A 24,583-nucleotide genomic window follows, 5' to 3' on the forward strand; every position below is an offset into this window, starting at 1 on the left:
AGCAGCATAACTTTTTGCCCTCCTCCTTCTCCCTCCCCCCTCCATGGCCTTTGTGACACGTTTAGCCTATGAAAGCTTATGCTCAAATAAATTTGTTAGTCTCTAAGGTGCCACAAGTACTCCTGTTCTTGTTACAATACCTGTGAGACTGGGAGTGGTGGTCTGGCAATGGAACAAGTATTGCTACTAATATAGGGGAAGAACCTGGAGTCACTCAGGTGGGGACACTATATGGAATGGGCTGAGACCCAGGGGATCTTCTTTAAATCTATTGTTCAGGATTTTCTGACTTATGTGTGAATTTGAGGCCACCTGCTATGCCCTTTCCATGCTGTGCTTCAGCCCTGAGGAGAAAATGTGGTTCATGCTTTGGTCCTCATAAATAGTGGGTTAATGAGCATAAATTCTCCCCTTCTGGTGTTTTCACACAGGAAAGGAACACACTGCCTATTCATTTATTTATGCAGTAAGTAACCTGTGATGAAGAGGGCACAACAACCAGCTTTTTCCTTGGATGACAATCACACTTCAATGGAGCAGCATATTGTCACTGGATAAGAATCACTTGCTCATACTGGAGAGGCAGCACTGGCTAGTATCAAGAAAGCCAAGAACTCCTGGGTTCTTGTCCCAGCTCCACCAGTGACTCTCTTAAACCTCTCTGCTATAGCTATTTAAAGAGATCATGCAAAATAATCGAAGAAATCAATGGGCCAATACCTGCAACACAGCCACAATAAAATGTCGCCCTTAAATGAGGTTCATTTTAAGAACAGCTTGAAACTAGTACTTTCCCCTGAAAGGATGATCACAAAATGATGGTGTTGCTTAATGATGCTGCTATTGTGGCTGTGTTTCGACTTATTTCTGCTTTGGGGATTCCTTCAAAAGAGGAGGAATCAACTTTCCCTTAGGTAAATGGCATTCTTAGGTCTTTTTGGCACTACGTTTAAAACCATGCTAGCCACAATTGCATTAAAACACAATCCTAGCATGGTTTCCCTAAACAGTGTGGGTTCTCTTGCCATCCTCCTGCCTTACTGCTCCCTTTTAATTCAAATTGCATGAGTAGATACAATTTTTACAGCTCTATATGCAAGCACCATGTGAGAGAAAAGTTAATTTCCCCTCTTCTCAGTGCAAGGAATCACCTTTGGATCAGATTACATCAGGGGTTCTCAAACTGGGGGTCAGGACCCCTCAGGGGGTCGTGAGGTTATTACATGGGGGGTCGCGAGCTGTCAGCCTCCACCCCAAACCCCGCTTTGCCTCCAGCATTTATAATGGTGTTAAATATATAAAAAAAGTGTTTTTAATTTATAAGGGGGGTCGCACTCAGAGGCTTGCTATGTGAAAGGGGTCACAGTAAAAAAGTTTGAGAGCCATTGGATTACATAATGTGAGTTGCATGACATGATGTATTGTTCTCCATCAAGACATGAAAAGCTGTTTGTTTTTCCACACACAAAGTTAACTCATTTTCAGTAAATCAGACTAGAAACTGCTCTGTTTCACAATACAGATTAAAGTGGAAGGGAAAGACAAGACAATCTGTTACCTTGCACCATTGAGTTAAGATAAGGGCTCTGGCACTAAAATAGTTAGCAGTGCTAAATTCATTGCCAAGAGCCTTTTCTTTTATTACAAAAGGAAAAGAATCACCACCATAGAATAACTGACATGGATGGAGATATGAAACTGCAGAAAATCCAAAATATAAATAGTATATTTAGAGGGTCAAAGATCAAAATATGGTTTAGGTGATATCAGCTATGCTACGTGACTTTGGTATCAGTTTGGCCATAAATATAGGGATACAATAAGACAGATGGACAGAAATTGCTTCAGCATCTGATTCTTTTAATGCCATGGGATGAATAATGACCATAGGAGAAATCAGCTGATTTGATAATATCCAAGCACTTGCTAAACCCAAGAGATGCAGAGGGAGCCAAGCTGCAAACTTAAAACAAAACTTCCACAGGTTGGGAATGTCAGGAGCTGGGGTTTTGGTTTGGGCCATGATAAATATAGTGACCAGCCATGCAATTCACACACAGCTTTGGACCCAGATCCAAACTTCTCCAAATTTGGAGATGTTCACGGCGGGGGTTTTGGTTTGGAACCATCTCTACGAAGAGGGTCTAAGAAACTGGAAGCCCATACATATTAGTATTTTAAAGAGGGATTAATAATGATTGAAATGTTAGTTTTGTCACAGACATGACTTGCAGGACAATAACTGCCTTTTAGGTTTTTCTTGTAAAAATGATCTTTATTACCCTGAATTACCTACTAGTGAGCAAGACTTCTCCATGAATTACCTACTAGTGAGCAAGACTTCTCCATGAATTTTTACGCATTTGACTCTATATAAAGTCCAGGGGACTGGAGTGTGGGTTTTAAGATGCATTGCAACTATTAGTTAAATATTTTATTGTAAAATTAAGGATATTTAATATATAGATTGTTCTCAGTTTCCCTAAATAAAATATTGTATCCCATTATTTTCTTCTTTTTTGCTAAATACTAAAACAACAACTTCTATCTTTTTTGCCATGACATCCTATATTTTTGCCATAACCACCATTGGCTTTAATGATGATTTATAATGCTGCAGGTCTGCAAACTTGTTCAAAATAGTGTCGGCACAGGAGAATAAGGAAGCTAGGCACCCAACTCCCATTGAATTTCAATAGGAGATGAGCACCTAGCTCCATTAAGCTTTTCTGAAAATCCCAGCTACAAATACTAAAAGGAGAGCTGGCAAGTCTAGTATCAGAAGTATCTGCTGTGGTTTTGTTCACGTGTTCCTCCTTGTTTTGCTTGTCTATTCAATTCCTCTGAGGAAGTATGGTACTGAAATGCACAAGAATCTTGCTTTCTGCTGCTCTCCAGATGTCCCCAGCTGACTCTATCTTCTAAGATACTGTAGTTGCTAAACCCAGCCTTAGGGCATGTCTTCACTACCCGCCGATCCGGCGGGTAGCAATCGGTCTATCGGGGATCGACTTACCGCGTCTAGTGAAGACGCGGTAAAATCGATCCCTGATGGCTCTACCGTCGACTCCGGAAATCCACCGCAGCAAGAGGTGGTAGCGGAGTCAACGGCGGCGCGGCAGCAGTCGACTTGCCGCCGTCCTCACAGCCAGGTAAGTCGACCTAAAATACGCCACTTCAGCTACGCTATTCACGTAGCTGAAGTTGCGTATCTTAGGTCGACCCCCCGCTGTAGTGTAGACCTAGCCTTAGTTATTGTGAAATACTGGGCCCAAGATTAATACATGACAGTATTTTAAGCTGCATTTTGAACCCTCATGCTTAGTATATAGGAAAATTGTTACACATCACGTAAGAGAAAGAAAACCAAGAACCTTTGTCAGAGCAAGACATGTCAGTGCCCACATCCTGAAGGAGCTGCTCCACTGCTTCTACCCATGAGAGTAAACTGCTTAGAATTTCAACTACTGGTGTGTGGATCCACAAGACAGAGGGGTCAATGCACAGATCTTGAAGGTTACAAATCTCTCTTTTCAAGCTACTGCTGCAATAGGAGGTCTTTAAGAAAGCCTGAAAGAGAATTAATAACAAACAATCCAAACCTCATGATTTGTGTCTTAACACAACAGTTAATACAATAAACCCTTTACAACAAAATACATTGTATTATCACTACAACAATCATGCTCTGTTTTAAAGATGCCTATTTATTTATTGCAACAACTTTCAGGGAAGTGGTTTCTGTAGGATGTAATGCAACTTTGTTCACTCCATCAGATACTGCATGTGTACTGTGATGCATAGCAATGCATCCTGCAATGGCCATTTCCATTGTCTTCTGAACTCAACTGGGTTTCGATCCACATTTCAGACAACTTTTGATACTTCTGTGATGGGGAATAGTTAGTGCTCCACAGTAAAACATATTTGTATCTCTCGTACTATTACCCCTAGTAATTTTTAGGGACCTCAGCCACAAACCTGTTTTCAGGTAGACTATCTTTACACACACACACACACACACACACACACACACACACACACACACACACACACACACACACACACATACTATTTAAAATGTAAAGTCAATCAAGCACACATTCAGCAATAGGATCGGAAATAACTATAGTTATTTCAAGACAATTTGAAAAAGCAAAATTATGTGGTTTTCCACTCCCATACACTAGAAAAATTATCCAGGCCAAATCAAGAATATACTATATCCTCAGGAGTCTTGCATCTAGCACTGAAAGTCACTGGGAGCTGGGTGCCCAACTTCCTTGAGCTCCTTTGAAAATCCCAGTCTACAACTTTTATCTGTCATCTTTGCTCCAGTTTCAATAAATACATTTTGCTGAGCAGTCTGCATGGCCAAAAAATGGGGTTTTCACATTAACAGTAAAGTTTGTTCAGATCAAATGGACAATGGATCATATTCTTCACACCCCAGTGATGCTCTAAAGAGCCTAACTTGGAAGATTAAAAATAATAAAATAAAGAACTGCATCTTTTTTTAGAGTTCCACATAACTTTTGTATTCAAATGGCCAACCAGAGGTCTAACTTGCATATGTACATGCAATTACCATGATTTTGTTGTGTGCAGTTCTAAACATCTGGGGCTCCCAGGCTCCCAGCAGCTTGGCAGCCTGCCTGGCAGCCAGGAAGCCCAGGGAACCTCAGCTCCTTGGCAGCCCACCGGGTGAGATGAGGAGGAGCCAGGAAGTCCTGGGAGTTCAAACTCTGCAGCAGCTTACCACGCAGGCTACCAAGGAGGCTAGGAGCCTGGGGAGTCCCAGCACCCAAGCTCCCCATCAGGCAAACTGCTGAGGAACAGGGGAGATGGGCAGGTAGGCAAACTTTCGACTAATCGGCATTTTGTGATGGGAAAATGTTTCATCCAAATATTTCTGTCCAGCCGTAACAACAACAAAGCATTGCCACTGATTTGTAGAGCAGGAACACATCTCTTGAGTACCATCTGCAGTAGATCTTTTCTCTGGTTAAACATCTAAATTAAGTCTGTGTTTAGGACAATCGTGTGCAATCATAGAATCATAGACTACCAGGGTTGGAAGGGACCTCAGGAGGTCATCTAGTCCAACCCCCTGCTCAAAGCGGGACCAATCCCCAGACAGATTTTTGCCCCAGATCCCTAAATGGCCCCCTCAAGGATTGAACTCACAACCCTGGGTTTAGCAGGGTAATGCTCAAACTACTGAGCTATCCCTCTCCCCATATACCTGAATTATCTTCTAATTCACTTTCAGTATATAAAAAGCACTTAAACAAGTGACCTGGAATTCATCCAATGATTTCTTCAACACCTCAACACTTTCAGATACTTCCTTCTCTTCAGAGTCCTTGGAAATGATTTCCTCCTGTAATAACTTCTCCTCTTCATGAATCTGCAGATTTTCATCAGTGATCTGTCTTATCTTTTCCATTAACTGACAAAGGGGTATGAAGGCAGAAGAAGAAATAAATGCACAAAAAAATGGAAGACATTCCCATTTTCACTTGAAAAGAATGGCTTAGTAAATGTAAGCTTACATTTTTCACAACAATTCTTATTTCAGTGTAAAATAATTGACTAAAATAGTTTAGTGCTTTACTAATCACTAAGGCCCAGATCCTCAAAGGTATTAGGTCCCTAACTCCCACTGACTTCTGGCAAAATACCTTGGAGTATCCTAAATAACTTTAAGGATCTAGGCCCAAGAAATTAATTTTTATGAGTTGGCTTAAGGAATATCCCACCATCAAGGGCCCAATTTTCAAAAACAGCTTCTCAATGCACATGCACATTTTGTGCTCTGAAATAATTTTCACGCGCATATGAAAGAATGTGTGTGCGAGCACACGCACGCACACACACACTCAGGATTGCTGCATGCAAACTGAGTAGTTTTAAAGTAGTTATCTGCCAAATCTGTATGCTGCTCAGTATTGACTTCAATGGATGCTTCTATTTAAATATGTGCTTAAGTGCTTTGCTGAATCAGGGCCAGAGCACTCAGCACCGTGCAGGATCAAGATGTCTCTAATGTGCAACCCAATTTGTCTCCATTTTGTAGAACTTCCAGTAAGTGTCAGCGGCAGATCCTGCTGACTGAAATGAAAGAGAAAATGAGCCTTTCCCCAGGTCATGGGCAAACTTTCAGAGTCTTGGAAATCTAGGATTCAAACTATAATTTGGTGTAAAATTTTACCCACCCTGACTATCCTGAAGTGTGTTTTCCTATTAAAGCATACTTGCTCAGCCCCAGATTTGGAGGGGGAAATGATCACATTTCTTCTTAAATACGACAATGTTAGATATTGTTGGTTTTTCAAGTGAAACCAGTAAATCATTATATCTTAAACTACGCCTTACTCAAGTGTTTAACTTAGATGGTTTCCTGAACCTAGATGAAGAAAGTGATAGAGAGGCAGAAAGCCAACTCCTGGAGCAGTAAAACATTTGAATTTAACAATTTTTTTAAAAGATGAGCTCCCTCCTTTTTTAATTGGTATGCCAGTGAAATAAGACTCAGATATAGCACCAGATCCATTTACCAGGACTGTACAATTTATCCATGTAGTGTTCAACTCATCTCTCTCCCCACCTCCCTGCTCCAAAATTCTCCATTAAGGTACCTTAGCTCTGTACTCATGAGCATCTTTTGGACCAATGTCATATGTCACCTTGTATAAGGTGTCTGCAGCACCTTGTCTGCATGGAAAAAATTCCAGCAGTCTGGGACGGGTACAGAGACATTACAAAATTACCTTTGTTTTTCAATTGGTAAAATGAGTCTGTATCATTGGGAATGGGGGCCAACAAGATAAATGTGTGTAAACAAACACAATCAAAAAGATCTGCTCCCTCAGTATCAGAAACCCACAAAATGTAAAAGCACCAAGAAGTTGTGTTTGCTGTCACCTGAACTAACCTGTTGATCTGTTACAGTCTCTGGAATTTCTGCTTCTTGTGAATAGAAGATTTCAATCATTTGCCTTTTGAAACACTCCAGCTAAAGCAGAGGTTGATAAAGTAAACAAAATCACTAACAGCTAGAGTCAACAGAAACTCCATTTGGCTAGTCTGCGCTAGTCCTGAAAAGTCAATTAGGAGGGCACACCAGTTTAATAATTATGATGTTCTATGAAAATTTTCAGTAATTACAGAGGGCAGGAATAGAAATTTTGAATTAATTTTGAGGGTATTCATTGATCATTAACCTTGGAGCCCAGTGACCATGCTTGCCCTTGCCTTAGGCTATAAATTCATCTCACAATCAATTTTCTATCAGAATAGTCCTCAACAAACACTACTACTAAACTCTAAGTTTACACCACATTGATAGCATAGCCCTGTAGTTAATAACATTATTCATGTTGTCTACTGAGTTAAAGGGTATAATCAACAGTGAGACACCAGGGGGATTGTTAAATCATTGTCAGTGAATTAAAAGTGATTCTTGAAAAAGGAATGCCATCTTTTGTAAGTACTGTATGTTGGAAGGAACGTGAAGAAAGGGTGCATAAAAATAGAAACATAAATACATTTAAAAAACCAGAATGAGGATCCCTATACTAATTCCTAAGCAAAGACAGCAAACAAAATACAAAACAGAAGAAGAAAGAATTTAACTACATAAGTAGTAAACACACAAACAAAAGGATCCACTGAGGAACTACACTGGAAAGCTGATGTCCAAATCTGCTCCCATTAGAGTCAATACAAGTTTTGACATTAATTTTACTGTGAGCAGGATTGGGCCCACAGTAACAGATGTGGTAAAGGTCAAGTGCTAGATGGGGCTCTTGGTAGCCTCTTGTTAACATTCCTGCCCCAATCTGAAGGGAAGATTGAACTGAGTTCTCTGCCTCTGATTGAGTCACCTCTCTGGATACTACTAAAGCACCTCTGTCAGAGATGATTTATCCGTGAAACTCATAAAAATGTTTCTGGAGAGCAAAGGCACCAGATTGCATCACACGTCAGATATTTAAACAATTTCCCAAAGATCCCTCTACAAGGTCTTAACTCCCGGCCCTGCTAGCATTTCAAATTACACAAACCAGACAGATTGCTAGACTAGAACAGGTTGTTAGGCTGTATGGTCTGGGTGCGATTTTCTAAAGTAAAATTCCCATTGCCGGCACTGAAGGCTGTTGAAAATGCCACCCACTGTGTATTTTTCAGAAACAAATTATAAACATTTCCAGTGAAGTGAGCTTAACATAACTTTGTTTGCTAGGTGGTATTTGTCTCTTCCCTTGGCTGTGACAAAACATTACCCAGTCTCTCATCTAACGCATCTACAAACACACGCACCCCTGGGACAAGGAGTTTGTAATCTGTGACAATTGTGTGGGTTCCTGTTCGACACTGGCAGGACTTCCCAGTGAAGTAGCTGTTACTAGGGGCCTGATATTTACCCTTTGCTCCACTAGTCACAAAAGTAATGGATAATTAGCATACACCTGTTCAAAAAGTTAATGCTATAGCAGAGTTTCTCTGACCAAGGTGAACAGGATTTCTTTGCCGAGAACCTTGCTAACAACACTGGGCTATAGGCCACTGAGGAAGATGGGAGTGAGATGATTGAATAGTTTTATAACACTGTTCTAATAGGATTGTCAGACCAAAAATATATCTTTGTCCATATCACACAGGAAACTTTGCTGAATCCTGCTAGCAACAATCTTGTTTAAAGATGGTGGTAGCTGGCTCCGTTCTGTAAGGAGAGGGCCCTAAACTAGTAAATTAAACATTTAAAGGATTTGTAATTGCACCAGAGTAGATACTTAAACAAAAGTATTTTACAAAGGGGCTTGTTTTTCCTTGAAGTGAGTCAGGCAGCAGTTGTGGATGATTTATATAGAGATTGGGTGATGGAGAGGACAACAGAAAAAAGAAGGAGCATAAAATGCCTATGCATCATAAAACACTAGCCATCTGTAAATGAGATATGGAAACACACCCTGTAGCCATGATACACACAATTTGGAATTATCAATGTAGCAACCACAGAGTTCTGTGCTCCAGATTTATACTTCCTCTGTGGCACTCTGGCTTTCAATAGCTTTTATGGCTGTTACAAATCATTTTTTCCTACAGAAACACTCCTATTGTTAGCTATAATGCAGAGTACAGAGTAATTTTCTTTTCAGCAACCCCTACCTGAGCTTTTGCCTGTTCCAAGTCAGCTTTAATGAGGCCTTCTCTGCGCCCCATCTCTTGTAACTGCAGACATTTCCTTTCACATTCTTTTTTCAGTTCCTCTTGAGCCTGAAACAATGAAAGCACTTGAATATCAAAGTGCTACCATATAATAATGCCATAAGCAGATCTATCACTATTTCCTACAGAAATCTTATTAAAAACAGTAGAGTCCACATATAACTTTGGGTCATGCAATGTCACTTTTTTTTTTTAATTTGCAGTGCTGGGTACTTAAGCTGTTTAACATCCTAGCTATAGGTCATCGGTAGCTCATCAGTCATATAATTCTAGCCACTCTGCCCATGGTTTTAAATTAAGTCACTGGTACTGGAGCTTTTTGGGTCTCCTCTTGCACAAGATAAAAGAGTTACTCAATGTGCTCCATTCTACAGCCAATCTATAAAGAAAGGATTCCAGTAGGCTCCCTGATTTATGAGTAATATATAGACAACTCCTTTGATTCTCGACAGTACCAGTATACCTGATAAATCTAAAAACGACATATCTAATTCTCCATGCATGTGTAATGTACCAGCTAGGGTGTGTGTGGGCGCATGTCTTTCCTCTACTGAATGTAATCAGACCTATTCATTTAGCTGCTAGTTTGTGATTATCATACCCTCTAGTGGCTGGCCAGCAAATATGTTCAGTGTTCTAATACTATGGCCAATTAACAGAAAATGTCATTCTTTAGGTCAGGTGGTAGATATCTGTTTTCTTGGTGCTAAGGGCTGTGCATGTGGTTTAAGCTGATGATCTTGGAACAAAGTACAGTTATAATTAACATCCACTGAATTGAAGGTAACAAAGTTGGAAACCACTGCTAGACACAAGAATTCTATCCCATTCATGGAAAGTAAGAATTCTTTATTGCAGAGCAAGTAGTGAGATCAAAGAAATAAAAATCTAGGCAACAGTCCTATAAACACATTAATGGGCCTTTCAAGGGGGCAGAATTATACTCAGGAACATCAGAATGGGTCTCTGCTTATCTGACTCCACAAGTTGCCGCCTCAGTTGCACAACAATGCTTTGGAAAAGGAAAGCGTTATCAACAGAGTTGTAGAAGAAAGAAAACTGAGATGACATTGGGGGACTATACCAACACACCACCCAAGAAACAGCAAGGAAGTGTAAAGGAGAGAAGAGTAAATTTAGAATCCTTTGTCATGGAGAATATCACATAGCAGAAATATCATAAAAACATTTTATCTTAATTTTATTTTCATTCTAAAAATAAAAAATAAAATGAAATAGCTATTTCAAGAAAAAAAAAACAGCTGCAAGCGGAGTACCTGAACATGTGCTGCAGAGGCCAGCCCAAATCCTGAGCTGGCCTCTGCTGACACATTAGGAACAAAAGCAGGAAAAATGCTGCAGCAAGGTTGGGCAAAGCAGCAAAGAATTTCCTTGGGGGGCATCCACCGTTGTATGTGTGCTGGGATGAGTCCTAATCAGTGGGTCTCCACAAAGGAATGTGAAAGGGGGAAAGTGGGCATGTCACTCACAAATAAACAAGAAGCTGCATAGCCCAAAGTCAGAACAGGAACTGTGCTATGGTACTTACCACCACAGTGGAGTCAGGGAATCCATTCCCAATCTCAAGACTGTATTAGCCTAGAGTTTCACACTTCCCTTTTATTCAAAATTATAATTTCCTTTTCAGGATTGTACCTCATGAGAGAGAAGCTAGCAGGCAGAATGGAAATTTACCTTTGTTTTTTCTGCAAGCCTATTTGTTATGATTTCCTGTTCGGTGCAGTTCTTCTGCATTTCTCCCTGCAGCCTCTTCACTTGCAGCTCCAGCTCTCCAATGCGCTGTAAAAGTCCCAATAAAATGGAATCAACCACACAAAATAGTAAGTCACCCAATTTAATGAGATTATATTTCAATAAACAACCTAGTTTCATTACATTAACTTCAAGACCTTTTTTGTTTTATTAAACAATCTGAGTAATTCAGTTATTGCATATCCTAAACCTTTAACTAATAAGAAATACATTTGTCCTATCTATCATTTTAAAGATACTGGATTTACAGAGCTGGGTGAAACTAATCATTAGCTTATAATGTTTCATTTACAGTACAAAACAGACAGGTTTATGTTTTCATTTACCTCTGATGCTTTGCTGTAAACTCCAAATAAATGAAAAAAAAATACATTTACTAATCAATATAGTGATTGCCAATTGCAGTTTAAATCTTATTTCAAACAGAATTCCACTTCATAGAAAACTGCTATTAAAATATTTCCAGGAGTCAACATTTCTCCAATCTGTTATGCAGTTGCATGACAAGAACCGGATTATAAATACAATTCTTAACATGTCTAGTTACTTATTCTCTCAGGGACGCGGAGTTTCAATTTGCTGCTTGCCTATATGCTAAAACAACCCAGGCAACTAAAAACTAAGAAAACTAACTCACATTTTGGTATGTAATTACTTCTCTCTCTCTGAATTCATGCTTCATTTCCTCTTTAATTCTAGAACACTGGAATGAACAGCAACCAAGGAAAAAATCATCAAGCAAGGAAGATATGATCATTTTTATATTATGCTGAGCACACACCAAAATAGTATGGCACCACAGTAAAGGCCCAATACCACAAGTTGCTGAGTGACCTCAACTCACAATAAAGGAAATGAGAGAAGGGGCGCTCAGCATCTTTCAGGATTGGACTTTTAGAAAAGCATTCCCTGCTTTAGAAAAGAAAAACAGAAAGACAATTAAGAGTTAACAAAGCTACGTAAGACAAACCCCTTGTGCTTTAGAAAAAGAGTGCTATTGAAAATGCAGAGGTAAGGAAGAAAGGAATAGAAGAATTTTTTAAACATACAAGATGATCGGAACTAGTATTAAACAGAAATTTTAAAACAAATACATGAAACAACACGTGTATGTTCTGAGATAGTATTCTGAGCCTAGAGAAACTGGTTATATTTATAGGACCAAATGTTATCAGAAATTCAGATAATGAGCCAGATTCTGACTGATGTATACAGACACACATCAGAAAGCCCCTGGACATAGGGTAGTGCAGTGTGAAAGTTGTATGTCCCGACTCTGGCTCTTTCCAGAACTCTAAAGAGGCTTCTCTGAAAGCCCCCCCAACAAGGGAAATGATGGAGGGAAGTTCTGGGATGGGGCTATATGTAAGGACTCTATGTTTCCTGCATATAAGCATATGCCTCCTGGCCTGGTAAAAGAAATTACACAGTCTCCCGCACCCTCTCTAGAGCTGGGTGAATACTTGATTTTTCAGTTCGACAGACAAACCAAAAAATCCAAAACAATGTTTGTTTCAGGTCAACATGAAATGACAATTTTTTGTTTTTTCTTGTTGAAATTAAAAACAAAAAAAATTCATTTTGGGTAAAGCAAAACATTTTGCTTAGTTTTCAAGTGCTTTTAACTCTTTTGTTTTAGTGAAATTGAGCTACATTTTGAAACAAAGTTGTTTTGAAACAAAAAGTCTTTGACTTTTTCAGAATTCCCCCCCCCCTTTTTTTTTGCAGTCAAAACCATTAGCTGAATTGGACCCAATTTGGTGAACAGTTTTGACTCACCCAAAATTGCATTTTTCAATAAATAAATAAACTGTTTGCCAAAAAAAAAAAAAAATTCACCCTGCTCTATCCACATTGCTATCAGGATTAACATGGGTGGTGGTAAAGTGCTATACATCACAACACAGGCTGCTTTTAGTGCACCATTTTGCAACGATTTGTGTTCCACAATCCCTAGAGCTCTATCCTGCAGCCCCTTCGTCTCATCACTAATCTCACTGGTTTGAAAAGAACACCTCACACAACATGGCCTGCAGGGTCAGCCCTATAGTGCCATCACCTTGAAGGAAGTGTTGAATTTGTGCAGTGGAGTTTGTATGAGATGAAAGATCCCTGTCTTCTGTAGTGCTACACAGAATCATAGAGAGCTGATCCTGAGAGGAGCCGAGTGACTCCTGTAAACTGCTAAGCACATCAACTCCTGTGTTCGGTGATGGAACTGTATCCACATTGAGTCACACAGGGAACTTAGGAGCTAGCTATTTTTAAGAACTTCAGATGTTCTCACAATGAACCCTTGAGTCATATGACTCCAACCATCAGCTACTTTGTGCCTTGCAAGTTAAAATTGAATAAACTGATCCAAAAATCTAACTCAGAAGGAAAGGAGAGGAAATACATTTCTTCATTTACAGGCAAGAAAACTGGGTTACTTTTAGTGAATTGGTATTTTGCTGTTACAGCTGTCTGCTCCTTAGGAATTCTACAAGTATGCCACTGTGGTACTCCGGAAAACCCCACCATTCAAACTCTCAACAGTACACTCTCATGGACCTTCTCATCTACAAATATGCATATTGCACAACTCATCCCTGCTGTGTTTCAGCCAATTCAGTGTGAAGTTAAGGGGGAAAGATCTGAAATGAAGGGGATGTGGACGGACGAGTGGGGATTCGGTGAACATTTCTTGGGTCACAAAAATCCAGTATGCCTGGTTTTTGAGGTCTCCTCTCACTGCTTGGGAACTACAAAGTAATAGTGTGGTTTTAGGTTACAATATTCTGTAATGCAGCCTGACCAAAATCAAGCATCTGCTCTAAATTTGATTTCATTGTGCTGTTTTGCAAGAAGTATAACCACAGCTTGAGAGTAGCATCTTTGTAAATGTACAGGACATGTTTAGGAAAAGCCATACAGCAGCTTTCTTAAAGAACAGAATTGAAGACAATCAGAAGTGGGCTTGGCTGTGGGACAGAGCAATGATTGGATCTCAGAAGTAGAAAACCCCTGTTTGAAAATAACCTGATGCAAGTGTTTTGGACAAGCAAACAGAGGAGATGATTCATAGAAATGGCACCACACCCCACAGAGGGAGAAGGTCTAGGAAAATTCACAGCTGGAAACCGGGAACTCTGAAAAAGAAGGATCCATAAAAACACCTTGCAACTTGCTGGTTTTACAAATGAACCTAGCTAGGTACATACCTGGCCCTCATCACTGTAATACCTGAGCAATGTGACTCAGCTTTTCATTGACTTCTATCTGAGTTGGATCAAATCGGAAGCACCAAACAAACAACAAAAACAAAAACCACTCACTAAGGGAGAACAGGTGATGAGCTCCATTTATAGGGGCTCAAACATAGGATCCCAGAGTGGGATGAGGATCAAATTCAGGCCCTCTGAGAGAGGGAGAATTTCTCCTGCTGGAGGATACCTATACAGTAGCCCTCTGAGGAAGTATCAGACACCAGATGATGATGAAGAAGAAGCAGCTCTGTGATGAAAAGCTGAAACAGCAGCCAGATGAACTCTCGGAGAACGGTCAGATTAAACAACCATCACCACCAAAAGGTAGTAGTACTCTCCCAAAGTCCACCTAAATCCCAAGCTCTGTTCACATCCCAGAATTCTCCAATTCCACCACCAAAAGGAGGCACCACATTTTGACCAAGTCGTTTGATTTTGCTTTCCTCGTGGTCGGCACACAAGCGTGCTCACATGCACAAATAAATCTACTCCCTCCTGCTTGGGCTTTTCTTCCCGCCCCATGGCTTCCTGATAGCATATTCCCTGCCAGGCTGGACACCCTGGCAGGGAATATGCTATCCCTCTTAGGCGGCTGGAGGAACCACAGAGCTCTTCTCTCAGGCTGAACTAGGAAGATCGCTGGTGAGGTTGCTGAGCAGTTGATTTGCTCTTCAGGGAACAGAGCATGCAGGATGGCTCTCTTGCAATCTTGTACCAGGAAGATCAGTGGCTGCTCCCACTGGATTTGGAGACAGGCAGCAATAGCATTAAGTGGGGGGCCAGCAACATTTTGAATTTGGCACCATTGTCTCTGGTGAACGGATAGTTGTGTTGTCGTTACTCTAATATGGCCACAACCTAACAGCAGAGCAGTCAGAATAGCACAGCAAACAGCGTGAGCAAACCTGTTGGACACAAGCTTATACACTGGGTTTTGGGGAGCCTTCTTTTAGACATGCTTTCTTTGAAAGGCTCTTGGAGAGGTTCACGGAACCGGAAGAGAATGACAATGCTGACTATGAAAAGGATTTTCACTTGTTTGAAATAAAGCACTGTTGCTAAAATTGGAAGGAGGAGGATAAAAAAAAAGACATATAGGCTAGTGCCTGAGTTTTTCACCTGCCTTGCAGTAAGGGAGAGTACTTTTAACAGGAACTCAGTGCTATTCAGTGGAATTCGCCATGCAGGGCAAGTGGGATTTCAATGTGCCAGAGCCACACAAAAATCCTGAATCACGTCCACATGAACAGCAGAATGAAATTTGAGACGGATACAGAAACTGCAGAGGTAAAATTGGAGTGTGGCATAAAAGGATGAGACACTGGTATGTCAACACTGAAATCAGGTGGTGTGATTGAGACTATGTAGACATACCTGAGCTAGCTTTAATCTAGCTAAATCAAAGGTAGCTCAAGTAACAATAGGAGTGAAGCCATAACAAAATGGGTTGCGACCACCCAAGTATGTGCCTAGGGTCCTGGGAGGGCAGGACATACCCCATTTCCCTGACTCTTAGTTCTTGCCTAGTACGAAACTACAGTACAAATACAGAAACTAACAGGAGTACTTGTGGCACCTTAGAGACTAACAAATTTATTAGAGCATAAGCTTTCGTGGGCTACAACCACGAAAGCTTATGCTCTAATAAATTTGTTAGTCTCTAAGGTGCCACAAGTACTCCTGTTATTTTTGCGGATACAGACTAACACGGCTGCTACTCTGAAACCTGTCAAATACAGAAACTATAGATATTGGCCCAAATTTGGCTCTGGTATAACTCTGGTGAAATCAGTGGAGTTGTTGAATTAGGTCCATTTTGTTGTTATTTTACTAAACCATTTGTAGTATAGTAAATAACAGTGCACATAAGCATAGGTGTCAACCTTGGCAGAAATGACTGCAAGCTGATTATCCTTCTCCCTGTTTTCCTTCTTTAGTTTATCTGCATTCAGTTTTAGTTGCAGTATTCTCTGCTCCTTTGCTGAAATGTCTCTTTGCAAACTGGTCACCAGTCCTGTGAAGAACAGAATTTAGGTCAAAGAAAACAAAGGCATTTCAGTTACGAAAACCTGCTAAACAATAACCTCATCATATAAACAGCAAAGAAGAAAAAATATTTATCATATATTAACAATATCTGGCTTTGAAAGCAGATCCAAATTTAGTCCATACACTCTGGGAGTTATTTAGTGACCATTAGTCCCAAGGAATTCAGTGCTTTGGAGAATACGCTCCTTTGGGCAAGAACAATTCTCTAACAGCTCAGTTTTTCTTGAAAAAACTATGTTTAGGTCTGAAACTTTGATAATTGTCTGTGGACTGGTGTAAGTAAATATAACAGTCTGTTTGCTTTTGGAAAACTGAGATGGAGTGAAATGATTTCGCTAATGGGACTGTATTGTCAGCTACTGGTTAAATAAAAACACTGAGTATTTTGTGTAAATATTAAAGTCGTTTTGACTATTAAATCATTATATAAAGAAAGGCTGGAACTTGGAAAATGGTTTGCACTCTGAGACAAAGCCCTTGAAAGATGTTCAGAGCACTGGACACAGGAGGCCGGATCCTCAGGAGGTGTAAATCAGCACCGTGTCCCTGAAGTTAGTGGAGCTATACTGATTACACAGCCGAGGGGCTGACCTACAGTGACTAACAGTTCCTTATATTCCAGGGTTTTTTTTCCCTTTCCCTTTTTTTTTTTTTTTTTTTTAAATAAACCATCTGTCCCACAACTCACCCAGGTTTAGTTCCCAAAGTTTCTTATTTCTACTCTACTAGTTCTTCTGTCAGAAGATAGCTGTAAGCCTCAAAGAGGTTAAAATGAAATAGAAAAAAGAGACGAACAATTTTAGAAGGTCCTCAAAGCCACTAAAAATAATTTCTGGCCGGAAAAGTTGTCAAGTATACATTTTCATTGCTAAACTATATTAACTGTGATCCTAGCCCTAAAAACTGCATGTTAAAGTACACTACCTGAGATGCCAGAGGAAATATACCTGTAGTTAGAGCTTGATTCCTCCTTAACTTCTCACCCTCTTTTTTCAAGTTTGCAATTTCTAAGTCTCTTTCAGAGAGGGAATGGCACAAGACTTGGCTCGAATCTCTCTGCAGATTGCTGATCTACAAAAGATATGCAAAGAAAATAAATGATTGGTCACCTTAAATAGGGAATGGGTGAACCAGCAGAGGTCAAACAAACTCTATCTTTGTTCTACATTTGAACCAAACTTGTTTTGAGATTTGAAATAGGTTAAATGGTTTTTTGTTTAAATTAATCAAATACACTCATGTCTATACTTCCCAATTCAGTCGTGATCAAAAGCTGCTATGAGAAAAGTGTTCTTGCTACATTTCCAACTCCATGGATATGCCAGATATTTAGACAGTCTGTCCAATAGCAAGTTAAGGAGGTCCTTTACAGCTCTCCGTTTTCAATCTATGCAGATGGCTAACTTAAAAGTCTGATATACGGCACTGAGAAATGTAATCACCTCTGTCCATGGGGCTTTGGGTAGATGGAAGACCTACCCCATTACTTATGATTTTGTAATTTGTACTGCCACTTGAGGTCAAAATGGCTTTCTGTGTTTTTGTCCCAGATGCCTGTTTCTAGAAAACAGAATATTTGTTAGGAACTGACAGTGTATCTGTGATTCAAGCAGTTGCCCTATTTGCATGGTCAGCCATTAGAATAAGGAAAAGGCAAGTGGAATGGTGATTATATATGGTTTAATTGGTTTTTGTTCTTTTTAATTTGTTTGTACATACATTTTAAATATAATTCTGGATATATATTGTAATACATTTTATTTTTTGTGCATTGAACAATGGCTAAGTTGCTATTAATAAACTTGACTTGATATTTCCAACTGGGAAAAATGCATGAAAACCTTCATTTGTGAACTTGTTTTCCAAGATCTCCATCCCAATTCTGCGGACCTGAGTGGTTTGAATAGTTTAGACAAATATTCAAACCTGAGAGTTTATCCAAACTGAACACGGTTCAGCCATGATTACTCTAAGCACAAACAAAAGTCAAATAGTCTCTCTGCTACTGAAATATTCCAGCAGTCAAACATTCAGAAAAACAAACAAACCACAGATCCTTCTCAGCTAACTCACATGAGCAGCCCCATGGATGCTTGCACGAGTAAGTCAAAAGGATTTATATATCATGAGCCAACTTATAGCAACAGGAGGAGTAAGCCTAGTATTTCAAGGTCATTGGTTTGTGTGTTTTTTTCTAGAGTCTTCAGCTAATTGTCAAGAACAAATATTTCAGATGATAACTTACTGAAAGCACTCGAAGGCATTTGCATTTTCTAATGCAAATAAAGATCAAACACATTACTTCCTGGCTGTCATGAGTGAAGATGAAACTTTGCAGTCTACTTTTTCATATCATGGCCAAAGAGATAATAAGAAGGGACAAAATATAAATTTCCCATTGTTAAAATAATTGGTTTCATGAGCCTAATTCAGAGGGGATAAGTAGTTTGAAGGAGTCCACTGCGGGAGTGTGCAGCTCTACCTGCAATATATCGTCTTCAACATAATACAAAACCAGAGCTGCTGACAACTCATGGAAAACAATCACCAACGCTTTGTATAGCAATAATTCTGTTTATGTATCAGATTTTAAGTATTGCTCCTTTCTTGCTCTTTATCACTGTGTGCATTCACATGACCGCAGAGCTTAAAAGGGACACTGTCAACTTGAAATATAGTCAACATAAAAATGTGTTAAAAGTAGTTTCAGATATTATATATGCCTTCCAGTCACCCACCCAATTTATATAGCTTTTTAATCAGAGTTCCATATTTTAAAAATGTTTTCTCTCTCCTGTTGCTGTATGAAAGACACACACAAACAAATAGGGAAGTTGTCTATAAAGTGTCTATATACAAAGGGTTGTCAAAGCGGTGAACAAACTGAAAAAAACAACAACCCCTTTTTCTCCTCTAAGCTCTTTTGTTTCTAGCAACAATTGTTAGTTAAAAAAAAAAAAAATTCACAGAGGAGTCTGATTAAAGCTGACAGTGTCCCTTTAAGAGTTCAATACCTGCTCTTTCAAGGCTTTAATCTCTTCTGTCTTTGCTTCAATATCTCGCTCAAAGGTCAGTAGTTTTTGAGTAAACTCGACATCATTCCTAGCAGCCTGAGCCATCTTCTTTGTCATCACTGCAATTTCATCCTGAAGATTGGCTATCACTGTATCTTTATGTTTTGACTCACTTTCAAAACCCAAGAGATGACTGATTTCATCTTTCATTTTCAGAATTATTTCATCCTACATGCAGAATAAATTTGAATATTATACACAAATGTGGATACAATATTGCGCCTGTTCCAAAAAAGGCTTTCAAATTATTTTATTTTATGATAAATTTTCTGTCTCCAAAATGCTACACTTGCTCATTCTAGTATTATTAAAATATAGTGGTAGTCCAACAACTTAAAAACAAAATTTCAGATACTCACATTTGCTACCTTACATTTCCTCACCCTGAAATTCACTAGCTCCAAGACATCTCATTCCTTTGTCCATATAGTAATTCTCACTCATGTGTGTAGTCCCATTCAAAATCAGTTACTCTACAGTGATGTGGGTGAAGGGAATTTTACTATTAGTCATTTAAAGACCTTATTTGTATAGCATTTCTGCTTTGTTTGCCTACCAATCACGCTATCTACTTTCAATATATTCCTGTTGATATAAACAATGTTTCTGTGATCTACCTCCATGTCACATTCATACATCACCTTTTCCTGAAGAAGTAAATCCATATGATGACTTCCTGATAATGGAACTCCACTTGCTCCAGATTGTCCATTTCCTGGTACATTTGTCAAGATTGAATATAAAAAATAAAAGGGGCTTCTAATGACTTGCACAGAAATTCAACACAAGAGCCTGTTCTGATTAGGATGAATGCATCTTTATCTCCCTAGTTTGTCTACAAGCATTTCCAAAGCAACCATCATTTTAGTACCTATGCACTTTATCCAAGCAATTGGAGAATAATAATAAAATGTTATAATAAATGACATTCACAGGCATAAACAAACTATATAATCAGTGAAGTATAATATAGTTTCAAGATAAAAATCCTCAAGTGGAGGAGTAGATGTAATGTCTGAATGTTTTTCTGAATATGCAACATTGAATAACTATGCATATACTAGCTATAATGTTATGACATATGGCATATGAATAACCATGACTATATAACCTATAACATTATAAAATACAGAATATGGATCATTGTGACCCTGATTCAGAAAAGCATTTAAGCTTCAGTCCATCACTATTCAGGAAAGCACTTAAGCATACACTTAGCTCTGAGCATGTGCTTATGTCCCATTAACTTCAATGAACTTAAAAATTCAGTTAAACACATGCTTAAGTGTTTTCCTCAATCACTGCTTTTCTGTTGTGCTGGCATGATTGTGCAGCAATGCTCTTTTGTCTGAAACATTTAGATACATTTCAATTTGATGATTTGCTGTTTGATCTTTTGTATTACTATATGTATAAAAACAAGAATAAGAAAAATAAATATTTGATTTATGTCATGCTATGGTGTTAGGGACTACAGTAGAGTTAGGGACATTACCAAGTCCTATCATATGGCCCTAAAATTTGCTGGCATGCAAATTCTTATATAATATGCCAACTATGGTTAAAAATGTAGTTCAGCTTTTTCAGTTGTATTTGGGTTTAAACCTCTAGAACCTTTCCTTAGCCATGACATTGTCCTGTTCGTTACACTTAGAAAATATATGCAAGGTATGGCTTTATTTTTAACTCACTCCCAATGAAAACTAGCTGATAACCACAGATCAAAAGAGAAAACAAAGTTACTCCAACCAACAGATGTAACAGTTGAATGTATCACCAATGGAAAACACAGTAAGTAGTAACAGAGCAAGTTACACTTTCACAGAATCGTAGGACTGGAAGGGACCTCGAGAGATCATCTAGTCCAGAGTCCCCTGCGCTCATGGCAGGACTAAGTATTATCTAGGCCATCCCTGACAGGTGTTTGTCTAACCTGCTCTTAAAAATCTCCAGTGATGGAGATTCCACCACCTCCCTAGGCAATTTATTCCAGTGCTTAACCACCCTGACAGTTAGGAAGTTTTTCCTAATGTCAAACCTAAACCTCCTTTGCTGCAATTTAAGCCCATTGCTTCTTGTCCTATCCTCAGACATTAAGAACAACAATTCCCCCTCCTCCTTGCAACAACCTTTTATGTACTTGAAAACTGTTATCATGTTCCCTCTCAGTCTTCTCTTTTCCAGTCTAAAAAACCCAATTTTTTCAATTGTCCCTCATAGGTCATGTTTTCTAAACCTTTAATCATTTTTGTTGCTCTTCTCTGGACTTTCTCCCATTTGTCCACATCTTTCCTGAAATGTGGCACCCAGAATTGGACACAATACTCCACTTGAGGCCTAATCAGCATGGAGCAGAGCGGAACTTCTCATGTCTTGCTTCCAATATTCCTGCTAATACATCCCAGAATGATGTTCACTTTTTTTGCAACACTGTTATACTTTCACATATAATGAAAATGTTCAAGCAAATTTCACCTCAAAGCTGAGCTAATCAATACACTGCTTAACAAACAGCAATTCTATACTATGAACCTGATCCAATGCCCACTGAAGACAATGCAACAACTCCATCGGATTGGGTCTGCATGCCTAATTCTCCTGTCACTTGCCAATGTAAATCAGAAATACCTCCACCAAAGTCAGTGGAATTACATCACTGTGAAACTAGTGTGAGAGGAGAATTGGTCCCAGGATCTGACAATCCTTCTATAGACTGGCAAGTAGATATGTGTGAAAAAAACATCATTTTGCATGGAAGTCATGATCAACTTTACTATTGTGCAATGCTATATAAAGGGTTAATGAAAGCACTGTGAAATACCTTGTCTGACTGCAGTAGGCCTATTGAAAGTATCTGGAGAGAAAGAAGAAGGCATACTTCTCCCCCAAGCACTCACAGGTCTTTTTCTGTTTGGTGGATGGGGTGTAGTTCCATTTGTTCCATGCATCCAACTGTTGTGAATGCTGGATGGGTGCTGAGACTGGAGGAAAGGAAGCTGAGGAGGAGCTGTTGAAGGGGTATAAAGTTTTGTCTCTGAAATTAACTGGAACTGCCCCGGCCATGCTATGTGACGTTTCATTGGTGGGCAAGACATCTGCAGGAGGAAAAAATGCAATCTTGTACAGAGGATGGGAAAAAAATTACTTATTAGTGTGTGTGTATGTTATATATTAATACAGAACCCAGCAACATGTATGAATAGAAGAAAAATTCAAATCAACCTGCATTACCTTGCCATTTTCAACTTTGAATTTCATCTTTCATCATGCTACCTAATCACGTAGCTTTGTTTGGTCTTTCCGCAGTTCTTCACAGTCATCTCTAAACTTGGATAACCTAAACTATTGTCATCTATAAAATCTGCCACCTCTTGATTCACCTCTTTTCCAGATCGTACATTAATATCTGTACATCGATACTATTAAAACTCATTCCGATGCTCCGTTGGCACACTTTGCTATGATGACAACTAAAATGAAGTCTATCAAACTATTCATGTGATTAAAGTTAGGCATGTTCTTAAGTGCCTACCTGGCTGAGGTCTGAGTTTCTTAATCAACTCTTGCGCAGAATTTTGCCAAAGGCTTTGTAAAAGTCAAACTGGTTCGCTTGTATCCATTATATTATTGACAAGATTTAAGAATTCTAGTAGATTACAAAGCACAAATTTCCTTTGCACAAACAATACTGGTTTGTACCAATCGTATCAAGTTTGTGGATCTTTGGAGGCAAATCTGGCTAGGTATTCATAGAGCTTGCGGTTGAGTTATGGTTTCATGTGGAAACCATTGGTCTGCATGATTTCAACCCAAAACCCTGGCATGTTGGCAAAGTTTCACTTTGAGACAATGGATGGAAACCCATGTTCAGAGAAACTGAATAAAAGTTTGTAACCTGGGGTAACTGAATGAAGGGAACTATGCCAAATAAAGTGATTAAGTGAATGGTTTGTGAGCAACAACCCTGTGGTGTGGACAGGAGACTAAACTGGAGGTTATCTTCTTCAGTAGATTTCAAACTTTTGTATTGGTGACCCCTTTCACACAGCAAGCCTCTGAGTGCGACCCCCCTTATAAATTAAAAACACAATTTTTTATATTAAACACCGTTATAAATGCTGGAGGCAAAGCGGAGTTTGGGGGCGGAGGCTGACAGCCCGCGACCCCCATGTAATAACCTCACAACCCCTGAGGGTTCATGACCCTCAGTTTGAGAACCCCTATCTTAATCTGTCATTTGGTATTCTGAAACAAAGGCTATCTCCATGAGGACACCTGGCTTGAGATCAGATTTTCCAGCCTGATAGCCCTACATGTCAGAGAAATTATGTAGGGCACCGCATGCTCATCTGTTGTTAAGAGCATCTTTCAATTGTTGTAGAGATGAGTCAAAACTGAAGCTTTGAATTCCAATTCCTTTTAATTTCATGGTGTGGGTTTATATTCCTGCCCTGGAATACAAACCTGACCTGTGGTTTCAAACTTGGGTCAGATCCAAAATCAAGAGAGGTCTAGTTTCCAGTCTGGTTGTGAATGAATTCTGATGAAAACTGCCAAAGGCTTGTGAGCTATGACCCATCCTATCCAAACCATATCCCTGGTTCAGCATTAAACCTGAACCCAACCCTAATCCTGAGCCACAACTAAACACTGCTAACTTGACCCATCTCTAGAAGAAGCTGGACCTTCCACAAAGAGATGACCCCACTGGCAACCAGTAAGCATGCAGTACAACACTCCCCTTGCTACCGGACAAGTCCCAGAATTTGGAAAGGGGAGAGCCTGAGTTTCTTATCAGCTGTGTGGCCCATGAAATCAAGTGCTTTGGTCATATCACACTAGTATCCTTCCACAGAAAGGGTGAGCCAGGTATCTCTCTAGGGAGCCACCCAAGTTTTCAGGCAAAAGCTAATATTGCTCCCTGGACTTCAGTATTCCGCCAACCATCATTCTTTAACACCATCCTTTTTGGATACAGGTCTGCACTACATGACTGGAATACGCTGATTTTCCAAGCAAAGAAAGAGGCTGGACTCAAACAATCTCTTGATTGTGGCCTACTTGCAGCTGGAAAAATATAACCACTTTGGGAAACAAACAATATTTTGTCTGTTTTATTCTTTTAAATCTGTTTACCACTGAGGCGTTAGCAATTGACTCCTCAGAGTTTATCTTTTGCTCTGTGACACTGTGGCAATATAGGTA

At 39.4% G+C, this 24,583-nt stretch overlaps 1 protein-coding gene across 1 annotated transcript in view; it reads right to left on the reverse strand.

The window, feature by feature from the left end:
- FHAD1 (forkhead associated phosphopeptide binding domain 1) overlaps positions 1-24,583 on the reverse strand; it is a 53,905-nt gene that overhangs the window by 23,125 nt on the left and 6,197 nt on the right. The window contains exons 3-13 of the mRNA XM_065421400.1: positions 22,200-22,473; positions 20,020-20,093; positions 19,319-19,546; positions 17,252-17,375; positions 16,139-16,269; positions 11,645-11,710; positions 10,930-11,034; positions 9,175-9,282; positions 6,938-7,018; positions 5,300-5,452; positions 3,375-3,570 (exon numbers count right to left, since the gene is read on the reverse strand). Coding sequence (XP_065277472.1) covers positions 3,375-3,570; positions 5,300-5,452; positions 6,938-7,018; positions 9,175-9,282; positions 10,930-11,034; positions 11,645-11,710; positions 16,139-16,269; positions 17,252-17,375; positions 19,319-19,546; positions 20,020-20,093; positions 22,200-22,473 — 1,540 coding nt within the window. The remainder of the gene's footprint in view (positions 1-3,374; positions 3,571-5,299; positions 5,453-6,937; positions 7,019-9,174; positions 9,283-10,929; positions 11,035-11,644; positions 11,711-16,138; positions 16,270-17,251; positions 17,376-19,318; positions 19,547-20,019; positions 20,094-22,199; positions 22,474-24,583) is intronic.

The sequence above is a fragment of the Emys orbicularis genome, chromosome 22 (genome assembly GCF_028017835.1).
Source record: "Emys orbicularis isolate rEmyOrb1 chromosome 22, rEmyOrb1.hap1, whole genome shotgun sequence".
In the NCBI taxonomy this organism is placed as follows: Eukaryota; Metazoa; Chordata; order Testudines; family Emydidae; genus Emys; species Emys orbicularis.